We start from the raw sequence: 22,075 nt of genomic DNA, 5'->3' as shown, positions 1-22,075 counted from the left end.
AAGAGGAAGTCATGGATTGACATGTCAGAACAGAAACGGGGATGGGATTTAAAACAGTTAGTCGCTGGGAAATTCCACTTCTTACAGATGGAACAGAAGTGCTTGACAAAGCAATCGCCCCCTTTACTTCAGGTTTCTCCAGTGTAGAGGGGACTGCAATCAGGAGCACCAGATACAGTATATGACCCCAAGAGATTTGTAGGTGAAGTGTTACCTCATCAGTAAGAACTCTTCTGAGGACTTGAATGGCTTCATGAGAGAGGAGAGAAAGTGACCAAAGAGTCAATTTGAGACGTTTTTCCACATACCTCATAATAGCTTTGAATTGCATTCCAAAATGCTTCATCTGCAATAATCTGTGTTTCTCCATTCAGGAAAGCCTGAAATCGTTCCTTAACTGTCTGGAGCTGTTGCTTGTTCATCTGCAAAAGAGAAGTGAAAGTTCTTGATTCCATCAAGGAAAATTATTTTTGATCTGAAATAATGCCAAATTAATTATTAGGAATCTTATATATAAAATTACATTATGTAATGGAGATCTGAGTGATTGTAAAAGTGACTCTCATATGCCCAGTAACACAGAAATTTAGAAAAGTGTTGGACTTGAAAATATAATTACCCAACTCGAAAGGTTCTGTGCATTTGAAAATTGGGTTAAGCTTGAATACAACATTTTTTCAAATACATGCCACAGCAGTCATCAGGGCATTTATCTCTAGTTTTGTTAGTTATAAGGCGACAAGGCCATAAGATATAGGAGCAGAAATAGGCCATTTGGCCTATTTCTTTATGACGATTTTATTTTTCCTCTCAGTCCCAATCTCCTGCCTTCTCCCCATATCCCTTGATGCCCTAACCAATCAAGAATCTATCACCCTTTTGCCTTAAATATATAAAGACTTGGCCTCTACAGCTGCCTGAAGCAATGAATTCCAGAGATTCGCCACTCTCTGGCTAAAGAAATTCCTCCTCAACCCCAATCTAAAAGGAGGCCCCTCTATCCTGAGGATGTGTCATCTTGTCTTAGACTCTCCTACCATAGGAAGCATCCTTTTCACATCCACTCTATCAAAGCTTTTCAACATTCAATAGGTTTCAATTATATCACCCCCTCATTCTTCTGAAGGCTAGTGAATACAGGCCTAGAGCCATAAAGCACTCTTCATATGACAAGCCGTTCAATCCTGGAATCATTTTCGTGAACCTTTTTTGAACCATCTGCAATGTCAGCACATCCTTTCTAAAACAGGGGACCTGAAACTGCTTCGTCAGTGCTTCACAAGGCCTCAAAATTCCATCGCTGCTTTTATATTCTAGTCTTCTTGAAATGAATGCTAACATCAGATTTGCCTTTCTCACCACCAATTCAACCTGCCAAAAATAAACACATTAGGGAATCCTGCACAAGGACTCCCAAGTCCCTTTGTATCTCAGACTTACGGATTTTTTTCTCCATTTCAAAAATACTCCATCCTTTTGCTTCTTCTTCCAAAGTGCATGACCATCCAGTTCTTAACACTGTAATTCCCTTTACTGTAATGTAATACTGATCTACCCGACTTTAGAACTCCTCAGATTTCAGGGTGAACTCAACCATATTATGATCACTTACCCCTAAGGGTGCTTTTATCTTAAGCTCTCATCAATTCCAGTTCATTGCAGAACACCCAATCCAGAATAGCTAATCTCATGGCTCAACCATGAGCTACTCCAAAATGCCATCTCATAGGCATTCTAGAAGATCCCCCTCTTGATATCCAGCACCCACCTGATTTTCCCCAATCTACCTGCATATTGAAATACCCCAAGACTATTGTTAGAATAGTAACAAAGGTTATGTTTTCCTTCTACACTCAATCGCCCGAGCTTAAAACAGCAATCTGTACAGAGATTTACAACTTCACTGATCTAAAGAAATGAATGTTCTTGGCCATTCACTGAGCAACCATGTTTTACTAATCTCTGTCACATTTGGTACCCTTTGACTTAAAAGGACCAGCACTCAAGCTGCCCATCCTGAAATAGGTGACCTCAGATCATTTCAAATGCATCCTCACATTCATGAATTAATTTCCACATGGAGGTTAGGGTCATGATTACTCTTATGTGGAGTCTGCACATTCTGCACATAGTTATGTGTTCCGACTGACTGCTTTAGTTTTCCGGAAGCCTAAAATATATGTGGGTTGGTAGATTCATTTGACACTGTACACTAACCTCAGTATATGGAGTTGGTAATATCTGGAGGTCAAGTAAATGGGATCAGGGGGAGAATACATTTGAATTAACTTAAATAGTTGCTTGACAGTTAGCATAGACTCAGTGGACTGAGAGCTATTTTCCTGTACTGTAGAACTCTATGACTCAAGGAGAGAAAACATTGCCTAATTTTCCAAAAGCCCACAATGTGGATATGGACTTTTGTCCAGACTTCAGGCTTGCAACACCAGCAAGGTGTGCCTGGCTTTAGCCCTAGAGGAGCCTCATTGTCCCCAAGCACTAAGAACAATTCCTCTGCGGGCACAGTCCTTCACCGGTCTGTTCAAGAGTGCTGAGCAGCTTCCGCGAACTCTCAAGTGCTGCCTGCACCATTTGTATCCAGTGAGCTTCTTGCTAAGTGCAAGAGCGAGCAACATATCAAAAGGAACCATGTCAGTTTTAGCATGGCGTCGCACAAGGAAAATTAGCTATGTCATTCAGCGAATTCATAACAGCAGGTAGATCTGGTCCAAGGAGATCATGCAGTTTTATGGTGAACTGCAATGCTATCTTAATTCCAAAAAAAAAATCAGCATGAAACAGTAGACATGCCTTGGTCTCTCTTTCCTAAAAGTCATCCCTTCTGTTCATCACACATGACAAGTATTTTGCAAGCACGCCATCTCAGTTACATCTTCACATTCTTCACACTTGATCAGCTATGACTAACTACATGAACCTCCTCTCTGAATTTCCATTACATCACTATCTTGCTAATTTCAAAAGGCTCAAAGTATCACCCTTTAACCCATGAACCTTAACTTTTTGACCCTGAAATTTATCTTTTTTATTAATTCCACATTGCCTACTCTCTCCAATCTTTGAAATGCTTTGAAATATCACTCTCTATTAAAAGCCCAGAAAGATCCAGGAAGATGGGGGTGGGGGGGGGGGATGTGGAAGAAGGGAAAGTTGTAGCAAAGGAACAAATTTATTTCTTCACATATACATTTTGTTGGTCAACAAACAAAAGACCTACGGTCAACAATTTAGGAATTACTTCTTCCTGTTCACTCTCAGATTTCTGAACGGTACATGAATTCATGAGCACCATCTCACTATTCCTGTTGATGCACTATTTGTTTTATAAGTTATAGTTATTTTTATGATTCTGCATTGTACCACTGTAGTTTTATAAATAAATTTTATTAGGAACTTAATTCTGATACTAATGATTGTGTTTTCAGTATCATTGATTACGTTAAAATATCATTAGAACTAGAGTATCAGACTAACTAAAATATTTTGAAAGGCCTAAAATAGTTAGAGATAGTTAAACAAATCAGCAGGAGTATTAGAGATGCCCAAGAGATGTAGTCGTAATAGAGTGACATGCATGGACATACAGTATGTGTCCCCACAAGTTAATACAGTCTTCCCAATCAGGAGCCCTAGATGAATCAAAAGATCACAATCCGCTGAGGGCTAGATTGCTGGTGCTTAAGTACAAAGAGGATCACGTCTTGCATCCAGATGACAATTTCATGTGCTAAATGGCAATTCCAGACTAAACTTGAATCCCACAGGGATGCTTGACAACTGTTAAATGCTTAAATGCCATCAACTCCTCAAGCAAAATAAAGGGCAATGAGGTGTCACTCTCAGATGAGCTCAATACCTTTAAAAATCACTTTGACTGACAGAACATGGAGATGCCTTCACAAACTCGTGCACCCCCAATGACCCTTTAATCTCAGTCTCTGAGGCCAAAGTGAGAGCATCCTTCAGGAGGGTAAATCTACAAAAAGCATCTGGTCTAGACAAAATACCTGCCTAGGTATTGAAGACCTGTGCTAATCAATGTTTAAGGTCATCTTCAATCTCTCACTTTGGCAGTTTCAGCTATCCACCTGCTTCATGCAAGTTTCAATCATACCAGTACCCAAGAGAACATGGTAACCTACCTCAATGATTATCATCCAGTTGCACCTACACCCACTGTGATGAAGTGCTTCAAAACGATGGTCTTAAAGAATAGTAACACCTGGCTGAAGAGTGGTTTGGATCTGCTCCAATTTGACTACCATCACAACAGGTCAACAGTAAATTCCATTTCATTGCTGTTTCTGGATTTCAGTTTGGTATTCAAAACCTTGTTCCACAGACCTTGGTGAACAAAGTCCTACTGCTCAGTCTGTTACGAGGATTTAACACTCAATAACAATAATCCTTTAGGCATAGATAGGATCTGTATTTTCTGACAAGTACCTCTATCGGCTCATTTACAGGCATGTGAACTTACATAACTGAGTATCTGTGTGCACACCCACTCTGTTTTCCTGACTCTCCATGGACAGTCAAAGAAGAAGAAAAAGGTAATACCCCTGAACAGTAGCCTTCGCCAGCCAGGCATTCTTTTTGAACCCAATGTACTCTTCATGTTTCTGAAATGGGGGTCATCCAATTCCGCAATGTTTGGTCACCACAGAGTTGTTGCTGCCTGTACTCCCAAAATCCTCCAGACTTATCCTTTTCCCTATCAGATCAATTTATGATGTTTCAATTTCATTGGTTCAAGGTCATCTGACTGACTACTGTCAGTTTTTCATTGGATGTGCCCCAAGGCTGCAAGCAGTATTGCTTCATGGCTCTCCCTTTAGCCTTGTGATCTAGGTAAATGGTGATGCGCTCAGACGCAGCGGCCTTTTTAAACATCTATTTTAATATAATCGCAGGACACTGCTGAACATCAAGGGCTGCAGATTTACCCCATCAGTTCATCGGTGGAGGAGCTGGACTTTGTACGGATTATGGTGCTAACTTTTACAGAGGGTTGGAATCAGTGCACGAAGGCAGTATGCAGTCTAATAGCGAGGAATTCTCTTAATTGTTTTTTTTGTAATCGTAGGACCCTGTTGGACATTGGCAATGTGGATGGCAGCAAGTCCACCCGCCAATGACACACAGTTTATACAGAAAGGAGCCAGTAACACCATGAAGGATCCCACCCACTCTGCTCATTTGACTGTTTGTCCCACTCCTACCAGGGTGAAGGCCATGTACCATTCACGCTAAGACCACCAGACTCAAAAGCAGTTTCTTTCCCAAGCAGCAAGGTTAATCAACACCTCCACCCATTAACCCACCCCTCGACAACCCCAAATATCACCATGTTATCACTTCCTGTCACACACCTTATATACTAATACTCCTATGCCTAACATCATTTTAGGGACAAAAAAATGTATATAGGTTATCTTATGTATTTATATTTAGTGTTTCTTCTATTAAGAATCAGGATCAGAATCAGGTTTATTATCACCAGCATGTGACATGAAATTTGTTAACTTAACAGCAGCAGTTCAATGCAATACATAATCTAGCAGAGAGAAAAAATAAATAAAATAAAAATCATAATAAGTAAATCAATTACAGTATACATATATTGAATAGATTTTTAAAAGTGCAAAAAACAGAAATACTGTATATTAAAAAAGTGAGCTAACGTCCAAGGGTTCAATGTCCAATTCGGAATCGGATGGCAGAGGGGAAGAAGCTGTTCCTGAATCACTGAGTGTGTGCCTTCAGGCTTCTGTACCTCCTACCTGATGGTAACAGTGAGAAAAGGACATGCCCTGGGTGCTGGGGGTCCTTAATAATGGATGCTGTCTTTCTGAGACACTGGTCGCTGAAGATGTCCTCGGTACTTTGCAGACTAGTACCTGACTAGATTTACAACCATCTGCAGCTTCTTTCGGTGCTATTATGTAGCCCTCCTCCCACCCCCAATACAGTGATGCAGCCTATCAGAATGCTCTCCACGGCACATCTATAGAAGTCCTTGAGTGTATTTGTTCACATGCCAAATCTCTCTTAAAACTCCTAATAAAGTATAGCTGCAGTCTTACTTTCTTTATAACTACATCGATATGTTGAGACCAGGTTAGATCCTCAGAGATCTTGACACCCAGGAACTTGAAACTGCTCACTCTCTCCACTTCTGATCCCTCTGAGGATTGGTATGTGTTCCTTCGTCTTACCCTTCCTGAAGTCCACAATCAGCTCTTTCATCTTACTGATGCTGAGTGCCAGGTTGTTGCTGCGACACCACTCCACTAGTTGGCATATCTCACTCCTGTATGCTCTCTCATCACCACCTGAGATCCTACCAACAATGGTTGTATTGTCAGCAAATTTATAGATGGTATTTGCTCTATGCCTAGCCACACAGTCATGGGTATAGGGAGAGTAGAGCAGTGGGCTGAGCACACATCCCTGAGGTTCAGCAGTTTTGATCGTCAGCGAGGAGGATATATTATCACCAATCCGCACAGATTGTGGTCTTTCGGTTAGGAAGTTGAGGATCCAATTGCAGAGGGAGGTACAGAGGACCAGGTTCTGCAACTTCTCAATCAGGATTGTGGGAATGATAGTGTTAAATGCTGAGCTATAGTCAATGAACAGCATCCTGATGTAGGTGCTTGTGTTGTCCGGGTGGTCTAAAACCGTGTGGAGAACCATTGAGATTGCATCTATCATTGACTTATTGTGACGAAAGGCAAATTGCAATGGGTAAAGGCCCTTGCTGAGGCAGGAGTTCAGACTAGTCATGACTAACCTCTTAAAGCATTTCATCATTGTCGAGGTGAGTGCTACCAGGCCATAGTCATTAAGCAGCTCACATTATTATGATTGTGCTTTTTTATGTTTTTATATGCTGTATGGGAGCCAGAGTAACAATCATTTTATTTTCCTTTACAATTGTGCACTGTAAAAGACATTGAACAATCTTGAATCTCTTCACTCAGCTTTGGAACACCTTGGCAATGAAGATGCATACATTAGGGTGTTTGTTATTGACAATACCTCAGCATTCAACACTATCATCCCCTCAAAACTCAGTGAGCTTCAAGACCTGGGCCTCAATACTACCCTGAGCAAATTAATTATCTTATTTCCTCACCTGCAGAGCCTAGTTAGTATGGATTGGCAACAATATTTCATCCTTACTCACCACCATTTATACCATCATCTGAATCGATAAAAAAAAGCAGTCCCCACACAGACCCCTGTGGGAAAACCACTAGCTACTGTCAGCCAATCAGACAAGGATCCTTTTATTTCCACTCACTGCCTCCTACCAATCAGCCAATGCTCGAACCATGTTAGTAACTTTCCTGTAATACCTTGAGATCTTAACTTGGTAAGCAGCCTCATGAGGGGTACCTTGTCAAGGGCCTTCTGAAAGTCTACATATGCAACATCCACTGCATCCTCTTTATCTATCCTACTTGCAATCTCCTCAAAGAATTCCAACAGGTTCATCAGGCTAGAATTTCCCTTAAGGGAAACTATGCTGACTTTATCCTATCTTGTCCTGTGTCACCAAGTACTCTATAACCTCACCCTTACCAATGGACTCCAACACCTTCCCAACCACTGACTGCTGGTCTATAATTTAATTTCTGCTGTCTTCCTCCTTTCTTAAAGATAGGAGTGACATTTGAAATTTTCTTTTAAAAGATCATTGCTAATGCCTCTACATTCTCTAATGTTACCTCTTTCAGAACCCTAAGGTACATTTCCTCTGGTCCGGGTGACTTATGTACCTTTATGTCTTTCAGTTTTTTGAGCATCTTTTCCCTTGTAATAGTAACTATATTCATTTCTCTCCCTTCACACTCTTCAACACCCAGCACACTGCCAGTGTCTTCCACAGTGAGGACCGATGCCAAATACTCATTTCATTCATCTGCCATCTCCTTGTCCCCCTTATTATTTCTCTGGCCTCATTTTGTAGCAGTCCTGCATGCATGCTAATCACATGTTTAAGTGCCATCACAAAGGAAGCATGACAGCATCTCTACTTACTTACAAATTTGTGTGGATTTGCCATGTCTCCAAAATCTTTTACAAACTTCTATAGATGCACAGTGGAGAGCACTCTAATTGGTTGCATCACAGACTGCTTTGGACCCAACAAAGCCCAAGAATGGAAAAGGATGCGGAAAGTGATGGATTGAGCCCAGTCCATCACAGGCAAAACCTCCCCTGCCATTAAGTACATTTACATGAAAATGTACCACAAGAAAACAGTATCTATCATTAAGGACACCCACTATCCAGGCCATGCCCTCGTCTTGCTTCTAACATCAGGAAGAGAAATAGGAGCCACAGGTCCCACAACAAAAGATTCAGGTACAGTTACAACATTACAACTATCAGGATCCTGAACTGGTGTGGATACTTTCAATCATCACTATTTTGAACTGATTTTACAATCTACAGACTTAATTTTGACAGCTCTTTACACCTCAAATTCTAGGTCTTATTTTTATTTGCACCATTTGTCTTCTTTTTGAACCTTGGTTGTTTGTCAGTCTTTCTTTATGTATGGAACACCACTAATTATGTGTTCCTCTCCAGATCATATTCCATCATAACTTGAAAAAAAATCAGTATTTCTTTATTATTGTTGATATAAATTATGATTTCCTACTCAACAGTATAATTGGAGTACCTTCACCAGAAAGACTGAAGCCGCTTTGAGTAGAGGCTCACTGGCTACCTTCCAAAGGGCAATCAGGGATGGACAATAAATGTTAGGCTTGCCAAGAAAGTAGCAGCTGCAGAAGTGAGTGTGGAAGCAATTTTATTCACCACAAAGCCAGCTGGTTATCTAGTTCACGATTTTAACTGCAGTTCAATCTGCAATTTGGCAGCCATATCCATAGGATGACAGAAGAAAAAAATCTAGCTCTTAAATTTATTGAAGGATTTGTCATAAATTTAGTGGCATTTAGCTTTTCTCGTGCTTTTAGTACCTACGCAATGGAACAAGACCAGAATAAATAATGTGATAGTTCACTAGCTATGAATCTAATCTCACATATAGAACCAATGCAATTTTGTCATTTAAGAAACAGTACTCCAAAATAAATGGTGACGTCAGGAAGTTAATCTATACCCAGCTACAAAAGGTTTCTGAAACTTGGATTAACAGTTCAACTGTAAGACCCTAAGTTATAGGAGCATAATTCAGCTATTTCATCATGATTGGCCCATTTCCCTCTCAGCCCCAAACTCCCACCTTCTCCCCATATCTCAATGTGCCCTGATTATTCAACAATCTATCAACCTCTGCCTCAAATATACCCAGTGGCTTGGCCTCCACAGTCACCTCTCACATTTTCGACCTCTCACCGCTACAGGTGGAAGTTCCCACTTGTTTCAAAAAGGTAACAATTATAACAGTGCTTAAGAAGAATACTGCCTTAATGACTATCGCCCGGTAGCACTCACATCGACAGTGATGGACATGCTTTGAGAGGTTGGTTATGACTAGAATGAGCTCCTGCCTCAGCAAGGACCTGGACCCATTGCAAGTTGCCTATCACCACAATAAGTCAATGGCAGATGCAATCTCAATGGCTCTCCACACGGCTTTAGATCACCGGGACAACACAAACACCTACGTCAGGATGCCGTTCATTGTCTATGGCTCAGCGTTTAACACCATCATTCCCACAATCCTGACTGAGAAGTTGCAAACCTGGGCCTCTGTACCTCCCTCTGCAATTAGATACTCTACCTCCTAACTGGAAGACCACAATCTGTGCAGATTGGTGATAGCATCTCTTCCTTGCTGACAATCAACACTGGCACACCTCAGGGGTGTGTGCTCAGCTCACTGCTCTACTCTCTCTATACCCATGACTGTGTGGCCAGGCATAGAACAAATACCATCTATAAACTTGCTGATGATACAACCATTGTTGGTAGAATTTCAGGTGGTGATGAGAGGGTGCACAGGAGTGAGATATGCCAACTAGTGGAGTGGTGCTGCAGCAATAACCTGGCACTGAACGTCAGTAAAATGGAAGAGCTGATTAGACAATAGATGGTAGGTGCAGGAGTAGGCCATTCGGCCCTTCTAGCCAGCACCACCATTCACTGTGATCATGGCTGATCATACCCCGTTCCTGCCCTCTCCCCATACCCCTTGACCCTGCTATCTATAAGAGCTCTATCTAACTCTCTTTTGAAAGCATCCAGAGACTTGGCCTCCACTGCCTTCTGGGGCAGACCATTCTACATATCCACCACTCTCTGGATGAAAAAGTTTTTCCGCATCTCTGTTCTAAATGGCCTACCCCTTATTCTTAAACTGTGGCCTCTAGTTCTGGACTCACCCATCAGCAGGAACATGCTTCCTGCCTCCAGCGTGTCCAATCCCTTAATAATCTTATATGTTTCAATCAGATCGCCTCTCCTCCTTCTAAATTCCAGTGTATACAAGCCCAGTCGCTCCAATCTTTCAACATATGACAGTCCCGCCATTCCGGGAATTAACCTTGTGAACCTACGCTGCACTCCCGCAATAGCAAGAATGTCCTTCCTCAAATTTGGAGACCAAAACTGCACACAAAACTCCAGGTGGGGTCTCACCAGAGCCCTGTACAACTGCAGAAGGAAGCTGTACAGAAGCTGTAGACTTCAGGAAGGGTAAGACGAAGGAACACATACCAATCCTTATAGAGGGATCAGAAGTGGAGAGAGTGGGCAGATTCAAGTTCCTGGGTGTCAAGATCTCTGAGGATTTAACCTGGTTCCAACATATTGATGCAGTTATATAGAAGGCAAGAGAGCAGCTATGCTTTATTAGGAGTTTGAAGAGATTTGGTATGTCAACAAATACACTCAAAAACTTCTATAGATGTACCGTGCATCACTGTCTGGTATGGGGGGGGGGGGGGGCACTAGGACCATAAGGACTGCACAGGACCATAAGAAACTGCAGAGGATTGTAAGTTTAGTCAGCTCCAACTTGGGTACTAGCCTACAATATACACAGGACATCTTCAAGGAGTGGTGTCTCAGAAAAGCAGCGTCCATTATTAAGGACCTGCAGCACCCAGAGCATGCCCTTTTCTCGCTGTTGCCATCAGGTAGAAGGTACAGAAGCCTGAAGGCACACACTCAGTGATTCAGGAACATCTTCCCCTCTGCCATCTGATTCCTAAATGGACATTGAGCGCTTGGACATTAACTCACTTTTTTTAAAAAATGGAAATTATTTTTGCTTTTTTTGCACAATTATTAATCTATTTGATATACTGTAATTGATTTAGTTATTTATTAATTATTATTTTATTTTGTGTTTCTTTTTTCTATATTATGTATTGCATCGTACTGCTGTTGCTAATTTAACAAATTCCACATTACATGCCGGTAATAATAAACCTGATTCTGATTATGGCATCAAATTCCACAGACTCTCCACTCTCTACCTATATGGTTTGCAAATAAAGTTAAATATAGAATTATTTGATACTTATATGCAGAACCTATTCCCATTGCTAAAATGCCAAATGAGTGAAGAAGTTTTTAATTTAAAATTATTCTCTTTGTTGAAGTTTATCAGTGACTGCATCTTAAAAACTCTTTAAATGCAACATTCACTGAAATAATGATCTTATATTGAATTAAGTTGTCTTAAGATTCAGTTATGATTAAAATCAAACTCTACTTCGAGCTACAGAAAAAGTGCATTACTGGATCAACCTCTGGGTAGGCAATGACGAACTTTTTCCTGAATCACCAGTCACACTTCATTGCCACATAAACTATGAAGAGCAGCACAAGTTCTTCATTTTGCTGATTCTATTATGCGTTAATTGAATTGAATTTCAGTTTATTGTCATTTAGAAACCACAAATGCAATGCAGTTAAAAAGTGAGACAATGTTCCTCCAGAATGAAATCACAAAAGCACACGACAAAATAGACTACACTGAATTAAGGTAATTAAGTCAGAAAAAAATGAAATTTTCATCTTAATATCTCTCAGGTAGTAGGATTTATTAAAGAATAAAACTTGAGACATTTTGTAGATGAATAGCTTACATCTAAATTTTTACTCAAGTGCAATTTTTATTGTATCATATTTGGTCATTATTCAAAGTGGTGCAGCATTTCAATATCATTGCTAGCACTGGAGCTCCCGGAAAGTATGTCAAACTGAAAGTGGTCTGGAATGAAGCAATGGGTACTTTTCTGTTTGTGATGGTAACAGGATGCAAACCAACACCAACAAATAAAAACAGGCATTATAGTTTAAAGAAAGAAGGTTGGTCCCATCTCTATCCTCCAGACCAACAAATTAGATATTCTGAGGAGTTTCAGGTAATTTCAGAATACTAGATGTGACAATGCAGCAAGAGGCGAAACACTGAAGTGCTGCTGATGCCACAGCCCACGGGAAGCAACAGATTTCAGGTCACAAGGCTGGGCGAGGACAAGTGGCTCAAGAGTTGATGCATCAGGAGATATCAGGGCAAGTGGGCTAAAGGACTTCACAAGTCGGGATTTCAAACTAAATAGGGAAGAGTTGAGATTCTGGTCTAGAAGTTTGCAAGATCTAATTAGTGAGAAAGGAAAGCTGTGATTCCTGACAGTGAAGTAGGAACCAGAGTGGAAGAACTATCTGGATCCTCGCTCATATTGCTCTAAAGTGCACTGTATTTATGATACCCTTCCCAATTCCTGGCGCAGACAAGATTTTTAAGGTTTTAGACAAGAATTAATATTATTTTCAATACAAAGACTATAAATGAGTAATAAGGATAAGAAAACTATCAAATAATTGAAATTAAAAATCCGCATCGATAAAACTTAGAATTTCATCCAATGAGGCTTTGAAAAAAATGTGTGTATGATTCAAGCTTCAAACCAGCTACAAGTAGCATGATTGAGAAACTGAAGTTTGGCTTAAATAATAAAGGATAATGTTATATATGCTGGAATAAACACGTAGCTGGGAGGATCTTAATACTTTCCCACTGTTTGACAAATGATATTTGTAAACTCTATAATTTTTACGTTAACTATTTTTTTAAAAGCAGAATGATACAAGTTTCCACAACTGTAAAGACAACTTTTCTTTATATTCAGTGCCAATTAGCTGAAAAAAGGCAAAATGTCATTGATTTTTTTCATAATTTTGTGTATTTTATTCAGCTGTGTGTTACACTAGATGCTGCTAATCGACTAAGCATTGACACTACACTACCCCACAGTGCACCTAATAAAGAAACAAATGTTTAGGTCAGTTGTGGGTGCCAGCCTTGTAGGCTGAATGACGACAGAGAAAAATATGGAAGCATTTTGTAGGTTGGGTGGCATCTGTGGAAGGAGAAACAGCTATTGTTAGACAAAAGGTTCAGACTTAAAAGTGTAACCTTAGGACCCAGCGGAACCCTAGACTTTATTTAACCTGTCTTAGTGCGGTGGACCTTAGGACCCAGCAGCAGAGGTCTGAATCCGCAGTGTTTCTGTTCAGGAAAATAATCACAATCACGATTGAAAATAAAGTGGAAATAATAAAGCGATCAGAAAGAGGTGAAACGCCATTGGTCATTGGAAAAGCGTTAGCCTACTGTCAGTCAACGATCGGAACAATTTTAAAGGATAAAGTGAGAAAGGCTCTGCCCCGATGAAAGCTACAATTATTACTAAGCAACACAGTAGTTTAATTATTGGGTTTTGGGTTTTGATCCTCCACATCAACCAGGCACAATGGAGAGTGCACTCGGGAGCGATCTGTCACTGGATCGAACTCGGGAAATTCCATTCCCAAGCCTGGCGCTGAAACATACGTTCTTAAATGTTTTATATGCATAGAAAGGTAAAATATATACTATATACGAAGACAAACATTTGATTGACGTTAAATAATACTTGATATACCTGTTCCGACTTACTTAGTAAGAACTTCCGATTTTTTTTAATCCCGATCCACGATAACCCATGCACATCCTCCTGTATACTTTAAATCATCTCTAGATTACTTATAATACCTAAAACAATGTAAATGTTATGTAAAATATTTGTTATACTGCATTGTTTAGGGAATAACGACAAGAAAAAAAAAGTCTGCACATGTTCGAACAACAAGTGCTGGAAGAGCACTTCTGGGTTTTTGTGATTTGCACATGCGAAATTCATGAATAAGGAGGGCAGACTGTACAACAACCAGAAAGCCACATAGGGCTTGTAGGTGGTAAAAATACGAGAGTCAGCATTGAAGTCTGTGATTGGCTGAGACAACTACAATTTTATTGGAGATTTTTCCACTATTTGCACACCACAACCCTACAATAGTCAACTGAAAATGAATTAAGAAACATAGTGGATGATGCCACAGTAGTGCTCAAGAATAGTCTTGGAAAACTTAAACATATCAAGGGAAGAATGAGAATTCCACACTGAAATTTTACAAAGACCACTCAGTTCTTTATACTATCTGGGGTAAAGTAACCAGTGAAGTAAATTACATGGAGACTGAAGGAATTTCTTCCAAGGTTGAGTGAAGGCCATGGGCAATGCCAATAGGCCCAATATCCAAGAAATATGGGGTCTGTCAGGATCTGTCCAGAGTTTAAGGTCACCATCAATCTAGTACTAAAACAGATCAATATCCCTGCCAAGGATAGAGGATATTTTTGCAAACCTTTGAAAAAAACACTTCAGTAAAGTGGACTAAGCTGAGACCTACCTACAGATGAAGACAAAAGTGTCCAAAGTGTTTCTCATCATAAACACACATAAAGGGCTTAATCACCATCATAGGCTTATATTTTTTTAGTAGCATCTCCACCTGCAGTCTGACTGAAAGCCATGGACCAGATGCTGAAAGCTAACCAGCCACTCTGTTACCTGGATGACATCATTTTTTGTTCCCGGTTAGGATGACAAGAAATAGCTCCAAAATCTCAAAACAGTGTTAAAAAGACTAGAAGATTATTTGCTCAGAGCAAAGTGCAACACATGTGAATTCTTTACACCAAGCATCACTTATTGTTGCCACACTATTGACACACAATGATTAAAAGTGTGCTGAGAAATTTCAAGGAGTGGTGGATACCCCAAGGGCAAAGGGCATGTCACATTTGACGTCCTTTTCAGGATTTATCAATTACTATAACAGGTTTCTGCCAAACCTAGAGACTGTGCTCCACCCTTTGAACTCACTACTACAGATTGAGAAGAAATGGCAATTGTCAGGAAAGATATCATCACAGAAGAACAAGAAACCCTCCACAGTGATTAAATCTTCAGGCCTGAATGGGACAATTTAAGATTTACTGTGCTGTGGATGTCTAAATAGTAGTTGTATTATATAGTTGACTATGTATAGAGTTGAGATGCATTCTATATTGAGTTGGAGTTTATAGCTAAGCAGGGAGTGGTGTTGTGAATTTAATGTTCCAGTATTAGTTGAGTGAGGTTGTAAATATATTGTTTGATTAAGCGTTTGTTTAAATAATTAATTACGAGTCATATCTAAAAGCACAAATGATTATGTCACTACGCCACAAGTGTGCACCTCACTAAAGTAAAACCAAAGCTGAGACACACATTCATGGCTCTGTTTCCTTTCAATTTGTTGTCTGTTTTGAGGTGACAAAGCACAACACTGCTCAGTTAGCCCAGTGTTTTCACCTTTTTCTGTTTCAGTTCCAGAGTTCAGCACCTGCAGTTATATTTTTCATTTCAGTATCTGAATGCTGTATATTACATAAGCTGCTCCCATACAAGGCAAATGGAGCATTTTCTACCATATCATATTCCATCAGCATGTAGACAGTGGAAAAGGTATGATAGATTAAATGGAATGAAATTCATTCGAAGTTGAGAGGGGATGTGTCAGTACCTCCTGTTAACTCTGTCTTCCTGTGTGTTTCCCCCGGCTGTCAGTCTGTGGTTTTGTATTGCCATGTGTTCCTGTCCCCGTTCCTGTTCTACTCTGGCCCCTGTATTACTGAGTACTCAGCCTCTCATTATTACCTGTATTGCTGCCACCCGTGTCTCATTGTGCTCCACCTATCATCTGCCTCTCTGTCTATTGCTCAGTGTATTTCAGTCCTGTGTTTTCATCTGTTTGCTGCCAGATTGTGCCAGTGAATTTTCTTGAGTCTTTCCAGCATTCGTATCTGAACTCTGTCCATCTGAATATCGACTCTGCCTGTTTCCCGCTTCTGGTTTTTGGATTCCTCTGTATGTTTTGATCTCTGCCTGAACTTTGATGCCAACTTTGTTTGCGCCTTGGGATTTGTTACCCAATTAATATCACTGTGTGCACAGTCCTGGGTCTGTGATTGGATCCCTGCTCCAGCACCCTGACGGGATGATTAGACGCTCACTTATTTATAAATGGCTACTGCCTGGCACACATTGCACTTGCCGCATATCAGACTATGTTATCTCAGTCATGCTTCAAGGAAGCATAAACTGCTTTTATTTCTGGGGGGGGGTAGGGAGGTTGCAGATAAAACTAAATATTGCACAGTGAACATTCCACTTCTGCTCTGAGATGGAAGATTGGGCAACAAGGAAGCAATTGAAGATGTGTTGAAGACACAGTCCTAAGGAACTCATGGAACATTGCCCTGGGTCTAAGGTTATTGAAATCCATCAACCATAACAATGATCTTTTCGGTGGTATGGCTCTAACCATGGGATTTTCTTTTTGATGCTCAACTTCAGTTTTATTCGAGTTTCTGATGCCACACGTAGTTGAATCCCAAAGTGGGCATTGGTGGGCAAATTATTGGCAAGTGCTGATGAATGACAATAAGTTACAGGATAATGAATCGACTGGATTTGACTGTTTCTGAATAGTTCTGATACGTTGGTAAATTTTCCATACCATTAGTTTTTTTTGTGTGTTTGTAACTTCATTGGATCAGCATGATGACACACATGGTGGGTTCTTTAGAACGTATCTTCAGGACTTGTGTTACATATCGTGTTCTCAGCAATGTTCTTCTTTAAACAAAGAAATGCATCATCTGGACATGTTGAAGGGTCTTGGCCCAAAATGGCAACTATACTCTCTTCCATAGATGTTGCTGGCCTGCAGAGTTCCTCCAGCATTTTGTGTGTGCTGCTTGGATTTCCAGCATCTGCAGATTTTCTTTTATAATCATCTGGACCACGCGATTTCTGAAGATGGCAGCCTTCAGATGAAGATGAAATGTACTATCTCTTTAGCCCTTTCACCTACAGATAGCCGTGACTCTTTCTGCCGTGTTTATTTCACCCTTGACCTTAACGTCCCATTGTTAATGTTGGGAATTTTCCTGAAAGCTCCTCTTCCCATTGGTGAGGTTGAGAGCACAACAGTTATATTGGCTTTTTCCTCATCTATCACAAGCAGAGTCTTGCAAATTCCTTCTGGATTAGACCAGCTTGGTAATTAATGCTACTGTGCCATTCCCAGTAATACATAGAAATTTTGCCCGGTTGATCATTGCTGTGCTGTAGAAAGTGTGCATGTATGATCCGTGATATTGCTACAGTTCAGTGATTTTTCTAACTATTATCATTAAGTGCCATAGTGTGATTGGTGGCAGTTGCATTTATGCTATTGATTTCATCCCCAAGGACTTCCAAGGGATTTGTCTCCTATATAATATGTTCATTTAATTTGTGCATTTGGTGCTTTAGTGTACTAACAACTCAGCTGCTGTCAATGTCTTACATTATTTTAATACAGGCAGTTTGTCCACAAATTAAATATTTGTCCAATATGAGACATACATTTCTGTTAAAAATCAACTTCACCAATACACTCTGGATCTCATGTCTCAAAGCAACTCAAGTCATTATAATGGGGCAAGCAGCCTCCAGCACTAATGCATTCTAGATTTCGAAACAAGCTACAATAGCATCAATGAGTTCTGCAGAGCCAAGAACATGGAGTCACAGAACAAATCCTATCTATTAAATATGCCTCAAAGCCGTCAATGAGACCTTCAAGATCACAAGTATGAAAATAGGAAGATAAAATGTGCCACAAGTATGTTTCAAGTAACTTTATCATCAGAGTGCCAGGCCCCTAGGTTCTTATTCCAGCCCACTCAAAAATCACTTAAGGTGGTCAGAAACCTGTCTAGAGCCTCTGATGTGTTTTGAACTGGCCGGATTAGATTACATTTGAATCAGGCTTAACTTTGTTCACAAGATGAATGGACATTTGAAGCACTGGGACATTTTGCATTTGCATCAAGATTAGCAATACTCATAATGCATTCTCATTTCAGGCACCTCTATCTCAACATCCAAGTATACAAAATACTGATGAAAAGGAAATCTATTTCAGCCTTTTTTTAAAAAAAAATAGTGTGTCTTCTTAACTTCACTGCAAAATCTTCCAGGAATATCAGAGAGGAGGATTGAAAATGAGATTATATTATAGAAGGAACTATTCCAGATTCAGGAATGATTTTGCACTGGTCTGATGCCCATAAGGAGTACAGTTTAAACCATTTTTTGAACAATTCCCACAATTAGTGGACACAGAAGGCTTCCGTCCCTTCATTCCAGGTGGATATGGCAACATACTATAAGACTATAAGACATAGGAGCAGAATTAGGCCATCTAGCCCATCAAGTCATCTCTGCCATTCAATCATGGCTGATCCTTTTTTCTATTTCCTCCTCAACCCCAGATCCTGGCCTTCTTCCCGTAACAGAAACATAGAAAGCATAGAAAATAGGTGCAGGAGTAGGCTATTCAGCCCTTTGATGCTGTGTCCAATCAAGAACCTATCAATCTCTGCCATAAATACACCCAATGACCTGGCCTCCACAGCTGCATGTGGCAACAAGTTCCACACATCTACCTTTTGGCTAAGGAAATTTATCCGCATCTGTTTTGAAAGGGTGCCCCTCTATCCTGAGGCTGTGCCCACTTGTTCTAGACTCTCCCACCATGGGAAACATCCTTTCCACATCCACTCTATCTAGGCCTTTCAACATTTGAAAGGTTTCATACCGTGAATGTCAACCTTCAAACTGGTGGTCCAAGAAAAATTTAGAGATACTGTTCTTCTTTCCTAATGTGGGTTGGATGCCAGAAGACAGGGCATGATGGTAGGCAGATCTAATTTCTACTCACCACTCCCATTTCAGGATAAACATGAGGCAATGATTTCCCAGAAAAGGAATTCCATTGCAACCTTGCACAGCGACTATGAAGTCCACACCTGCAGAGCTAGCAAATGCTTTCAAATTAGGTTAAGAATAAATGCACAGCTGAAATCCTCAGTACAAGGGCCAACATACAGTGATTACAAGTCCATGCTTGCAAACTGAGTCATTGCATTTTAGAGTGAACTGCTCTCCACTCTGATCCCTCTTTGTTCCACTACTTATAATTACCAACTTTTACTGTAAGAATATACAATCACAGGCCCAGCAGGAAATAACTTCAGAGAGCATAACCACGCCTTTTCTTAATTGCCATAATTATGATCTCGATCTTCCCCTACTATAGCAAGAAGATGATTTTTACCAAACTCTACAGTAAGTTCAGAACAATTATGCCACACACTTTCAAAGCACCTTGATATGTATTTGCCCTTAATTAGACAAAGGCAATAGAGCAGTGGTTCCCAACATTTATTTATGCAATGGACCCCTACCATTAACTGAGAAATCCATGGACCGCAGGTTGGGAGCCCTTGCTCTGAAGGCATTGAACAGACTATGAGAGAGAGAACAATATAGATTTCCTTTACATGGCTGATATGCAGCTCACTGGGTAGAATGAATGGCACCAACTGAAGAGTACAGGCACTCAAACAGTTACAGAATCCAGATGAAAACAAAATACATAATGAAGGCCTCTGGGGCGTAAAATATGTGGATTCAAGATGGTCACTGATTCTCAATACTAATTCTATATAACAAAATAAATCAGCAAAAGCCAATTGAAATAAGAGCTAATGACAAGGTCTGGCAGTATATTGAATTTGACTGCAGGATAGTGGATAAATGTAATATCTATGCATGTCCTTATCTATTAAATAGTTATGCTGTTTTTCTTCTTTTGGGAGATGCTGTAGGAGAATGGAGAGAAAATTAAATCAACATATGCTGTGTTCAGTTCTGAGCAAGGTTTCACAAGATGGTAAATGGAGACAAATCAGTATTAATACGTAAACATACTCTGATAGCAGCAGGTGTCAATGTAAAAGAGAATTGAATTGATAACCTGACTAATTCACAGCATGGCAACATACTGATAATCAACACAGATAATTCTGGGGAAAACACTTGGCATTATGTGCCATGTCATATGACATGGGTGATCATAGTTTTTTTGACCATGATTGTTCTTGGCAATTTTTCTACAGAAGGGGTTTGCCATTGGTTTCTTCTGTGCAGTGTCTTTACAAGACGGGTGACCCCAGCCATTATCAATACTTTTCAGAGGTTGTCTGTCTGGCGTCAGTGGGTGCATAACCAGGACTTCTGCTTTGCAGCAGCTGTTCATATGGCCGTCCACCATTTGCTTTCATGGCTTCACATGATGTTGATCATGAGACTAGACAGGTACTAGAAGGAAGGATTCAAAGAGGGGGAAGGGGCCACAGTGGTTGACAAAGGAAGTCAGAGATTGTATAGCATTAAAGAAAAAGAAGTATGACAGGGCTAAGATGAGTGGGAATACAGATAATTGGGAAAGTTTTAAGGAACAGCAGATCTTAACTAAAAAAGCAATACGGAGAGAAAAAATCAGGTATGAGCTCAGTCTAGCCAGGAATATAAAAGGGGATAGCAAAAGCTTTTTTAGCTATGTAAAGAGAAAGAAGATAGTTAAGAACAATGTTGGCCCCTTGAAGAATGAATTGGGAGAAATTGTTATGGGAAATAGGGAAATGGCAACAGAATTTAATGCGTACTTTAGAACTGTCTTCACCAGGGAGGACACAAACAATCTCCCAGATGTATGGATGGGCCAGGGTCATAAGATATCAGAGGAATTGAGACAGATTGACATTAGGAAAGAAACTGTGATGAGTAGACTGGTAGGACTGAAGGCTAATAAATCCCCGGGTCCAGATGGTCTGCATCCAAGGGTTCTAAAAGAGGTGGCTCAGGAAATTGCGGATGCATTGGTAATCATTTTCCAATGTTCCTTAGATTCAGGATCAGTTCCTGAAGATTGGAGAGTGGCTAATGTTATCCCACTTTTCAAGAAGGGAGGGAAGGAGAAAACGGAGAACTATCGCCCTGTTAGCCTAACGTCAGTCGTGGGGAAGATGCTTGAGTCCATTATTAAGGACGAAATAGTGGCAAATCTTGATGGCAGAAATAGGATTAGGCTGAGCCAGCATGGATTTACCAAAGGCAAATCATGCTTGACTAATCTTTTGGAGTTTTTTGAGGGTGTAACAAGGATGTTAGACGAGGGTAAGCCAGTGGATGTTGTGTACCTAGATTTTCAGAAGGCATTCGATAAGGTACCACATAGGAGATTGGTGAGTAAAATCAGAGCTCATGGCATTGGGGGCAGGGTTTCAACATGGATAGAAAACTGGTTGGCAGATAGAAAACAAAGGGTAGCAGTGAATGGGTGTTTCTCGGACTGGCTGGAGGTGACTAGTGGGGTACCACAGGGCTCTGTATTGGGACCACAGCTCTTTACGATTTATGTCAACGATTTAGATGAGTGCATTGAAAACTATATCAGCAAGTTTGCTGACGATATTAAACTGGGTGGCAGTGTGACATGTGAAGAGGACGTTAGGAGAATACAGCGAGACTTGGATAGGCTGGGTGAGTGGGCAGATACTTGGCAGATGTCATTCAATGTGAATAAATGTGAAGTTATCCACTTTGGAAGCAGGAACAAGAGGGCAGAGTATTGTCTGAACGGTGTAGAGTTAGGTAAGGGGGAAATGCAAAGAGACCTAGGAGTCCTAGTTCGCCAGTCAATGAAGGTGAATGAGCAAGTGCAACAGGCAGTGAAGAGGGCAAATGGAATGTTGGCCTTTGTTACAAGGGGAATTGAGTACAAGAGCAAG

General features: G+C 40.4%; 1 protein-coding gene across 8 annotated transcripts in view; it reads right to left on the bottom strand.

Moving 5' to 3' along the window:
• The window catches only part of cadps2 (Ca++-dependent secretion activator 2), a 676,394-nt gene that overhangs the window by 518,879 nt on the left and 135,440 nt on the right, over positions 1-22,075 (bottom strand). For all 8 annotated transcript variants that reach the window (XM_059977930.1, XM_059977932.1, XM_059977934.1 and 5 more), the window contains exon 2: positions 309-422. In XM_059977930.1, coding sequence (XP_059833913.1) covers positions 309-422 — 114 coding nt within the window. The remainder of the gene's footprint in view (positions 1-308; positions 423-22,075) is intronic.

Source organism: Hypanus sabinus, chromosome 8 (genome assembly GCF_030144855.1).
Source record: "Hypanus sabinus isolate sHypSab1 chromosome 8, sHypSab1.hap1, whole genome shotgun sequence".
Lineage (NCBI taxonomy): Eukaryota > Metazoa > Chordata > Chondrichthyes > Myliobatiformes > Dasyatidae > Hypanus > Hypanus sabinus.
Note: the sequence above shows the minus strand (reverse complement) of the source record. Positions and strands in the feature narration are given on the sequence as shown.